Here is a 10,842-nt window from a genome sequence, read left to right as displayed (position 1 = left end):
GATCCACTTTCCTATCCAAAGCCATTCAGGAAAATACAAAGAGTGAGAAGTGTCACAGAGAAAAGGATAAATGGTTTGAGAAAAAAAACATGCTCGGCCCAAGTTACCGCTCTGCTGTTGATGCTCGTGATTTGCCAGCACAAATTACTTAGCCTTATTAAGAGTTTGAACGCAGATTAAAACTGATACCAAGAATGCCTTCGGCACAACCCACGGTGTTATTTCACTGCGCATGTGATTGTGCCCCAGGAAGAGCAACGAAGCTGCTGCTTCTTTTGCAAAGGTAAGGCCACTATTTTAGTTGCGGGAGCTGAGAAACCGAATTTCCCTCCAAATCATTTGTTTTTCTTGTGTTGCCATTCGAAACGAAGGGCGGCTCGCAGTCCCGGGGGGTGAGGCTGAGGGTCTCAGAGGGGCACGCAGTTGCCTTCCTCCCCGACTGGAAATGGATGGGGGAGGTCCTAGGGCGTCCAGGATTGCATTGCAGCAGACGCAGAGTTATTATATTGGGGGGGGGCGCACAACAATGCAAATGTACCGGAACGGATCAGAAAACCAAAGCTAAATAAATACAACCTCCCCCGCCGCCCCCGTATTCAAAGCGGAGCTGACAACGGAGAAGCCTAGACGGCGCGGAACTGGAAGTGATGGAGGAAGCCTGGACCAAGAGAAAGTTCTTGATCGCCAATGCGGTGCCCAGGGGGCTCCCCGGGGGAGGCTTTGAAGCAGGTGGGTCGCCAGCCCTCGGGGGGGAGGTGGTGGTTCCCGGGGGGCATCGCCTCTTCGCAGCAGCACTAGCTCCGCAGCAGGCCGGGCAGAGGAGAGGCTCCTTCCCGGGCCGCGCTTTTCCGAGGGGCCGCGAGGAAAAGACGCGGCATCTTCCTGACCGCGAAGGCAGGCAGGCGGGCGGGCGGGGCCGGCGAGGGGGTCCTCTGGGCGCGGCACGCGAAGGGTTAAGCGCGGGGCGGGGCGGCGGCGCGATTGGTGCGAAGTTTGGGGGTGGGCGGGGCCGCCGCCGCCGCCGCTGCCCAGAATCGCGCAGCCTGGAGGGGAAGCCAAGCCCCGCCCTCGGCCCCCCCCGCCCCCAGCGACGGGACCCTGAGGCGGACGCAGCCCAGGCGGCGGCGGCATCGCTCCCTCCGACCCTCGCACGCTCGCTAGCTCGCTCGCTCACAGGGACCGGCAGCCAGAGCCAGCCCCGCCGCCGCCGCCGCCAAGGAAGCCGCTGCCGTCCCCTCCGAGCGCCCTGAGCCGGTGCCTCCGGCCGCCCGGTTCCTTTGTGAGGAGAGCAGTCGCGGCGCCTCCGACAAGTGCGCTAAGGGGACGCTCGGGTGCCTGGTTCGCGGCGTCGCGGCTCGGCTTCGCCGGCACATGGGGCGAGCAGGAGGCGGAGCGCGCGCCGGCGGCCCAGCGGGGCGGCAGCCGAGGCGCCCCGAGGCGTGAGGAGACCCGACCATCGCCAGGTACGAGCCCGGAGCCTGCGGCGGCGGCGCCGGCAGGAGGGTTGGGCTGCAGCGCCGCCAGGGGAGGGAGGCAGGCAGGCAGGCGGCCGTTGCCTGCAGGTCCCAGGTGTCCGCCGGCTCGCGGCTGCCCAGCCCCGGGGTCCCGTCGCCCGGGAGGCTCCCGTCGGGAAAGCTCGCGGCGGCGGCAGCCTCCTTCTGAAGGGAAGTGGAGTCCCCTCGCTGCCTGCGGGGAAAGTAGGATCCCTCCCGGGAGGGCGGCGACGGGGCTTCCTCGGCTGGGTGAGCGGCGCCGTCGGAACTGCCCGCTGCCGGGCGGGATGGGGAGGCAGGAGGCGTCGCCCTTCTCGACGATCGCGGGGCAGCCCGTCCGCGGCGATGCTGGTTGCGGATCGGGGCAGTGCCCGAACTCCGCCGGGCATCTGAGCGGCGAGGTTGTGCTCGCTTGGTCGCCCCCCCGCCATGTAGATGCCGGGAAGCGGCGAGGCTGGTCGAGTGGAAGCATATTCGGAGCAGGCTTTAATTCGATCGAGCCAGCCTGGAATTGGGGAGCCCCTCGGCCTTCGCCCAAGACACGCGTGCTTACTGTCGTGGGGATGTTGCTGCGCGCCCCTTACGGCGAGCGGTGTGCGGGAGGCTCTGGCGGCGTTCGCACGTGTATCTTTGCCCCCCGGCATCCTCCCCCCTCCCCGCACGCCCCGCAGCACCGCCGGCGTTACAAATTTGTAAGGTAATGGCAGCGTGTAATTATTTGCTTTGTCGGAGGCTCGACACGGAGTGTTGTTGTGTGTCCCGAGGGCAGAGAACGTTTAAATCGGGGAGTTTACAAGAGGGAGGAATTCGGCGCGTGTTGCGGGAGCGGGAGCAGGCGAAGCGGACGGGATTCGCGGCCGTGGATGGGGTGCGCGTTGGTCTTTGAAAACAAGAGTACTTCTGGAGAAGTACTTAAGAAACGAAACGATTTAAATCGGAGCGCTTTGAGCTTCAGAGAATCCGCGTGTTACTCACTGCTGAAGACCATCTGATGCAAAGCTGCATTGTTAGCAGTTATGTAGAAAAACAGCTTTTCTCTATTACAGATACTGTACCCCTCTTCTCTTTTAATAAGTGCAAGGGATCTTTTTAAGGGCTGCACTAATTATTATTGTAACTATTTTTTGGGGGAAAATACATAGTTTATTTGATTGTGTGCTTCTAAAATTTCTTTACTGCTGACCACTTTCGTTCTTTTTAAATTCTGATATAAAGTTTAGAGTTCGGTATTTGATATTTACAGCTTCTCCCCCCCTTTCCCTGCTCTCCTATTTCCAGGTGGGAAAGAAGAAGGAATTGGAAACTAGAGACAATCCAGCTTTTGAAATGGAAATTCAGTTTGTGCTGCTTTTTGTGGGCGTTCTTGTGTTTGCTGATTCTGTGAGAGGTAAGTAGAGGAGGGCCTCAGGCTGCCTGCAAATGGTTTTATGCTCTGTATTTTTGCCCCATTGGAATACTTCACTCTGTGTGCATTTGAATTCCTTCCAGAGACCCTCTAATAATATAATGCTCCTTGTTGCATAGAAAGCTTGCTTGTTCTTTGCAAATGGGGCATTCTATCTCACAGGACTATTATACTCTCTCTTGGTTCTTCTTTCCTGCCAGGCAGGTGTGCTCTGGGGGGGCTTTCCAGTTGCTGTTATTTCCTAGGTGTGAAAATACGCAGTTGGCTTCCAGTTTTCAGTCTGGAGTAAAAGGAAAACAATTGCATTCCTCGGTGGATCAGGGGAGCCTCTCCCCTTCTGTAATCTCTCCCAGCCGGGCTCTGTGTATTCCCAATAGCGCTAAACTAAACAAACAAATCCATTAAGTTCCCCCAAGTGACAGGCAAATGACAGTTCTCAACAGCTAGCACATATTTTAGCACTGGGGTTTCAGTGTGTGATCAGATTCCCTTAAACAGGTTGCATTACCAGAGGGAGGCTGAGGAAAAACAATAACCAAGGAAGTAGAGTGTATAATTCCTTATAAAGAATAGAACTTAACAGAGGAACATTTAGGGGAGCTGTTGCTGTCTCTTCCTTATTAGAGGGCTAGAGCAGTCATGTTGACGCTAAGAAATATCGGTAACCCAAAAATGTTTTTCTCATTTGACACATAAAATGCCCTGTTGAGAGCACTGTTCAATTAAAGCCACCGTAACTAGGTATTTTACTTAGTGTACTTTTGACGATGGGTACAAGCACTGGTTCATACTATTTTAAGGTCGGTGCCAGAACTCTGATAGATGTTGATAGTTCTGGACTGCACCCATGAGCTGCGGAAATAGGGAAGAGTCATAGCTTAATGGAAGCATCTCGAAGGTAGGGATGGGGGAAACTGTTTAAACTTTGGAGAACCACTGCCAGTAAATTTGGAAGTAGATGAACCAGATATGACTTGAGGATGAAGCAAGTCAAAGCCTTACTCCAAGAATAAGTACAGTGGTACCTCAGTTTATGAACACAATTGGTTCCGGAAGTCTGTTCATAAACTGAAGCGTTCATAAACTGAAGCGAACTTTCCCATTGAAAGTATTGGAAAGTGAATGAATCCATTCCAGATGGGTCCGTGGCATTCATAAACTGAAAATTCGTAAACTGAGGTGTTCATAAACCGAGGTTCCACTGTATACACTTAGTTAATGCGTGTTTCCTCTGTTGTGCTCATTCCCTAGCATCTATCTCATTTCTGCTGGATGCCTTATGAAAAGAAAATAGTATAGTATATGACTTAGAAAGACCTGAAGGTCCAAATGAAGTCACAGTACGGAATGAACTGAGACGATGTCATACATTTAGATTAATATATCATTCAGAACTTAAGGAAGGATCCAGAATGACTTGCAGGCAATAAGGTTGTTGTGTTCACTTTGAATGTGAAACTGATTTGAAATACTTTTTGTCAGTTGTTTAACTGAATGTTCAAAATGCAATGTGGCACTTGCATTCAAGTCTCCCGAGTAATGATATTTTATTAAACTAAGAGCATAATGGCTTTTCTTTTGGACTTTGTCTACAGAGGAAATGTGATACCCGAGACAAATGATGAACATTTGTGAACTTTTGATTGCTAAGAATAGGTTTGTGATTTTTTAAAACAAAAAGCTATAATTACAGCTCCATGATGCAGCGTTGATGGAACACGGTATTGCAATGTGATAAAGTGGCAGGTTTAAAGATCACCGCTTTGTTGCAGTCTGAAAAAAAGCTTTAGTATATTTCAAAATGAATGGAGAATCATTTTATGCTAGAAAGTGCCACAGTTTCTAAAGTGTGCCTGTGATGTTGTTCCTTCCCCCATAGGTTCAGGTCGATGTTCACTGCAATTATATAAGAATTTCCTATTTCAGCCACTCAGGTTTTGGGTGCAGTACGGGGTGAAGTCACATGGTTATTTGTGTTAAGGTAGAATAACTGGGTGGGTTAGAACAGGAACATCTAACTGGCAGCTTGCAGGGTAGAGCTGCCTCTTATATTTGGTTATTTGTGGCCTTGCCGGATTTAAATAAGGGAGTGGTAAACGGTTTGCTCTACTTCCAGACGTAAGGAAAATGAGATTTCTTGCTCCCCAATTGGTAAGACATTAAGAGGCCGTATTGTCTGTATGTGTCATAATTGCATGGACAGGCGGAGTCCCCCCCCCCAACCCCAGGCAACCCCCAAGCGGAATAATGACTCAAGACAACTTGCTATGGGATTACAATTCACCACAACTTTATTAAGTTTCAGATGTAGGGAGACCTTGGCTCAGGCATTGGGCGTTTATCCTTCCCAGTCCGCAGCCGTGGATCTGGGAGACTTCAGGGTTATCCAGAATGTGTGGGGATTGGGCTGGCTCTGGAGAACATATGTTCAAGCAGAGACCCAGCCCCCCGTTTTGCTGTCATCGCAGGGGAGTGCAATGACAACCTCTCGGCGTATGGCCAATGCCTCCCCTCAAGACCCTTTTAATAGGGAAGCCTGGTATCACCACCGCAAGGGGGGCGTGGGTCACCACTTCACGCCCCCCCCCCCATTCAGGAAGATAGATTCACTAAAGGATTCCGCCCAAGGCCTGAAACTGCCAAAGTTGTGACGTTTTGCTATGGGAAGGGCAAAACCTGCCAATGCAGGAAAATTCCTTTCTGGCCCTTCAACAGCGAACTTGACGTAGCAGCACCTGCTTACCTGTGGAGAAGAGGTTAACCTGCAAAAGAAGACTTAACTGAGGGAGGGCAGGGTGGGAGAAGCTCTGGGGCCAACTGACGCTTCGCAGGTAAGATTCACCTTCTGTTGTGTGGGCAGGGCGGTCCCTCGCCTTACCTGGCTGATCCCCTGGCATCGCCTCCCCAGGCAGGATTGGACAATTGGCTGAGATAGGCAGAAACCTCCAGGTATCCAGCGGGGGGGGGATGAGGCCAGCCCGAACTACCAGGAGTCGCATTGGGATCCGGGGGGCTGCGTGCGACCACGCAAAAGGCGCCCCCCATTTGATGTGTGGAGCGGTCATTATGAAGCTCTTACTAGATAATGTCAACTTTATTATGCAACTTGACCATACATTAATAGGTTGGTTTGAGTGGCAAACTGCATTCCCACTTACTGCAGTGGTGTCTGTGGTGGGCTTAATAAACAGGAATTGTCTATTAGGGGTAGGAAGGATGGAGACGAAAGGAGGGATGGAGGCAAAACTAATTTGAGAGTGAGGGTGGAGAGTGGCAGCTCTCGGGCTTGTTCTGGAGGAGATGGTTGCATTATGGGAGACACAGCTGAGTAAATGAGATATCCTGCATTGCAGGGGATTGGACTAGATGACCCTTGTGGTTCTTTACAATTCTATAATTCTATGTACTGTAGTTTTTGAGCGTTCTCTGCAACATACCTTGTGGCCTCAGCATAGAGATGCATTGACATATAAATAATAAATCCAGGATTCTGGAATGTTCAGATATGAAGCTTTGGGAAGAAGAACGATGTGGAACTAGACTCTCAGCACTTGATTTGCGCAGCCTGGCAGTACTTTTGGGCTTTGTGGGTCGGAACATTTACACTGAGCTGCAAAATACAGATTCAAAAACAAAATGGGATTTCTCTGTATGAAACAGAATTAAACTCAGAAATGTCGATTCAAGTAAAATTAAGAGTATTGCCAGATGATGGCATGAGGAGAGTGTGATATTCTTTTCCATGTGTATTTGGATGTGCTCTAAAATTCCTGGGTCCTGTACTTCTCACATCACGTACATTATTTTCCTCTAATCTGAAAGGATTACACAAGCATTCCAGGTTCCCTGGGCAAGCTTTTGCATCAGTTTCAGGCTACTGGATGATACACCAGATTATGTTGGGCTGGAAAATTTGGAAGTATAATAGGACAGGTGCTGCAAGAGACTCCAAGAATTTGTTTCATCTCTGAGCCTTCAAATGTCCCAGAGGACTGACATCACAAGGAGTCATTCTGGGATAACAATCCGGGCCTCTGTCTTTGTGAATGGCACTCAGGACTAGTCCCAGTCACCAGTCTGGCAGCTGCATTCTGGATTAGTTGTAGTTTCCGGGTCACCTTCAAAGTGCATTGCAGTAGAGTGCATTGCAGTATTCCAAGCAGGAGATAACCAGAGGATGGACCACTCTGGCGAGACAATATGCAGGCAGGTAAGGTCTCAGGTGGAGTACTAGATGGAGCTGCTAAACAGCCACTCTGGACACAAAATTAACCTCCTTCTCCATGGACAACTGTGAGTCCAAAATGACCCCAAGGCTGTGCATTTGGTCCTTTAGTGGTACACTTACCCCGTTCAGGACCATGGAGTCCCTCACACCTGCTTGCCACCTGTCCCCCCAAAACAGTACTTCCGTCTTGTTGGGATTCAACCTCAATCTGTTAACTGCGATCCATCCTCCAGTCGCCTTCAGACACATAGGACGTTTGCCACTTTCACTGGGCCCAATTTAAACAAGATGTAGAGCTGGGTATCACCTGCATATTGGTGGACAGAGAGGATGGAGCCCTCAGGCACCCCACAAGTGAGCGATCGGGGTGGTTTCAGTCCCATGATGGGGCCTGAAACACGATTGGAAGGGATCCAAATAGCCTGCATCCTCCAGATTTGCCTGGAGTTGTTCCACAACCACCCACTCAATCACCTTGCCCAGGAATATTTGAGACTGAGCGATAATTGGCCATAGTGGTGGGGTCCAAAGATGTTTTTTAAAGAAGCAGCTTGATAACTGCCTCTTTAACGGGTTCTGGGAAGGTTCCCTTCAAGAGGGAAGCATTTACCAGCCCATGAAGCCCATTGCCCAGCCCTATCTGGCTCCCTTCTGTGAGCCAGGATGGGCAAGTGTTATGAAGACAGGTGGTTTGGTTTTACTTGTCCATGCAGCCTGTCCACATCCTCAGAGGTAACAAGTTGAAATTGATCCCATACAACGTGACTAGACAGAACACTATGGCAGCAAATAAGATTAACAAATATTTTGTGTGTATTAACAATCACTGTAGCATATTTGTGTGTGTGTGTGTGTTTGTGCAGTACAATCTAGGTTGTCTTCTCAGGTGCACACCCTATTGACTTTGTGCTTAGTCCTAGGTAAGCGTGTATATTATTGCTGCCTAAATCAGCGTTGTCTATGGTACTTCCAGAAAAATGAATCGAGTGAATCTGATATTTGACTGCTTTAAGGTTTTTTACATTGTATGTAAACTCCATGATAGAGTCACACAAAGACCTTTTAGTTTGCCTTGGGTTGGGGGAATACTCTGAATGCCGCCTTTTACTTATTGAGTCTGAGAGTTATCAATGCAGCTTTCTCCTTCTCCGTAAATTTGTCAATGCAGACCCAAGTCTGCATTGACTTGTAAAATAATGGTTCCTTCCTCTTCAAATGGTCTGCTTTCAGATTAATCCCAGTGTTGTAGTACTTAGTGGAAACTCTTTTCCTTTGGTTATATGAAAAAAAAACGATTGTTTTATTTCACGTCAAAATGTTTGCCTTCTGTTTCACTTTTACATCAAGGAGCATGTGTTTAGTTTCAGCTGGAATAGTTCTTTGTGCAGATTGCTCTTTAGTCAGGAGTTCTTGGATTCTCCCTGCAATGTGAAAATACAGGGCAGTCTCTTGTTCCTCTCATGGTCTATAGCAGGAAGAGCCAATGTAGTGCTCTCCAAATATTCTTGGACCAAGCCAGCATGTCCAGTGGTTAGGGAATGAGAAGCTAAGCTCCTCCAGGTCACTTAATGGTTAATCTCACACAATTATTAAAATCAATTTTAACAAATATACCACTGAGAGACTTCAAATGAGTGCTACATTGGATACCACCCAATATACCCAAATAGTTGACCTGGATTGGGTTTTCCTATCACAGTACTTTTCCTGCCATGTTTTGGGATTCATTCAAAGCCTTCTGACTGATTTCCTTTCATGAGGAATCTCATCATTTAAATGTAGTCGAAAGGTGAAAATGTTGGACTGCTGCAGCGAAAAACTGCAATTGTGTCCTGTGCTTATGTGAGAGGGGTCACTGGAATTAAGAAAGGACTCAGGCCTTCATTCTTAATCTGTATTGCAGCGATTCGCAATTTTTGGCACGGCAAGTAAAATCCTTTTGAAGTGTAACTAAAAGAAAATAGATGGTTCGTCAGGCAAAGTTCACTGTTGCTTTTAGTCCTGGGAAGGAGGGAGGGCACCAGTGCAGAAACAGCAAGAAAATTGCTCTGCCACAGTATAGCAGACAGTGATTCATTAGTAGCCTTAAGAGTCAATTATTGCAGTGCAGTCTGTGTGGGGCTACACTTTGGCCTGGTCCGAAGGCTCCAGCTGGCTTGACTGTTGATGGGGACAGACCATTGCCAGCACATAGGTCCTGGGCTCAAAAGTTGCATTGCCTGTCCATATGCTACCAGACCAGGTGCAGGGGTCTTGTATTCATTTACAAGGCCCTTACCAACTGGATACTTGTGGCACAACTTATATTCCAACCCAGCCACTGAGGTCTTCGCGGGAGCCACTGTTAGTGGTTCCCTGTGGCTTGGATCCGCAAGGAGTCGTGCATTGAGTGGGCCCAATTTTGTGGAAGTCCCTTCTAGTTGAAGCGAGACAGGCCCCCTTCTCTGTTGAACTACCAGCATTCACCGAAAACTTTATTATTCCAGCAAGATTTTGTAACCGAACTCTGATTTTATAGCTTTATTTCATGTTTTTTGTCTTATTGTATTGGGTTTTGTACACTGCTTAGAGACAACCGTGGTTAAGTGGTATACAAATTGTTTAAAACGAACAAACAAAATAAAATGGTGCCCCTGAAGACAAGGTAATGGGTATAATCCCAACATGGCGCAAGGTGAATGTTCTATTAGTGCAATACTAATATGATATGATAGCCATGTTCAAATATATGAAAGGATGTCATATGGAGGAGGGAGAAAGATTGTTTTCTGCTGCTCCAGAGAAGTGGACACAGAGCAATGGATTCAAACTTCAAGAAAGAAGATTCCACCTAAACATTAGGAAGAACTTCCTGACAGTAAGAGCTGTTCGACAGTGGAATTTGCTGCCAAGAAGTGTGGTGGAGTCTCCTTCTTTGGAGGTCTTTAAGCAGAGGCTTGACAGCCATATGTCAAGAATGCTTTGATGGTGTTTCCTGCTTGGCAGGGGGTTGGACTGGATATCCAGGCCCTTGTGGTCTCTTCCAACTCTATGATTCTATGATTCAATACCTCCTGCTTCCACAATGGAACATTCTCCTCCCCTTGTGTACCCCCTAAATCTGGTCTAGGAATTTCCCCAACTCTTTGGAGAAGATTTGGGGAGAGCGTGGAGCAGTGATGGGGGGAGAAGGGCACAGAGCCGTAGCTAGGTGATCTTACACCCCTGGCAGAACCGTCCAGATTGCAACACCTAGCCACAGACAAATTAGCTCTTCTTTCCACCTCTCCTCCAACCCCCCCTTTCACCCATTCAATTCACCCTCTAATTCTTATGAGGCAATAATCAATATTTATATTTACAGTAGTGCCTCGATTTACGAATTTAATCCGTTCCGAAGGCACCTTCGTATGTCGAAAAATTCGTAAGCCGAGAAACACAATTGGAAACGCGATTTCCCATAGTCATGCAATGGAAACGGAAAAATTCGTAAGTCGAAGCAACCCTATCTAAAACCGCCGCGGTTTTATTTCGGATGTCGAGACATTCGTAAGCGTGCGGCCATTACCCCCACTTGTAAGTCGAAAAATTCGGTTGTCGAGTCGTTCGTAAGTCGAGGTACCACTGTATGGACATATTTTGCATCCCCTCCATCACCTGCGCCCCTGGTGGGGGCTCACCTCACCACCCCCTATCTACTGCCCTGGAAAGGCACAAGTGGAAATACTTGCAGTTGA

General features: G+C 48.8%; 1 protein-coding gene across 3 annotated transcripts in view; it reads left to right on the top strand.

The window, feature by feature from the left end:
* Window positions 1-238: 238 nt before the first annotated feature.
* The window catches only part of FGFRL1 (fibroblast growth factor receptor like 1), a 169,385-nt gene continuing 158,781 nt past the window's right edge, over window positions 239-10,842 (top strand). Inside the window, exons 1-2 of one of the 3 annotated variants that reach the window (XM_035138360.2) lie at window positions 239-283; window positions 2,772-2,880. In XM_035138360.2, the coding sequence (XP_034994251.2) occupies window positions 2,820-2,880 (61 nt within the window). In that variant the 5' untranslated portion in view covers window positions 239-283; window positions 2,772-2,819. Of the gene's footprint in view, window positions 284-1,095; window positions 1,464-1,714; window positions 2,507-2,771; window positions 2,881-10,842 lie in introns of those variants that run through there. The other 2 variants (XM_035138357.2, XM_035138358.2) reach the window with 2 other exon arrangements.

Source organism: Zootoca vivipara, chromosome 5, assembly GCF_963506605.1.
Source record: "Zootoca vivipara chromosome 5, rZooViv1.1, whole genome shotgun sequence".
NCBI classification, from domain to species: Eukaryota; Metazoa; Chordata; class Lepidosauria; order Squamata; family Lacertidae; genus Zootoca; species Zootoca vivipara.
This window is presented reverse-complemented; position numbering and strand designations above follow the sequence as displayed.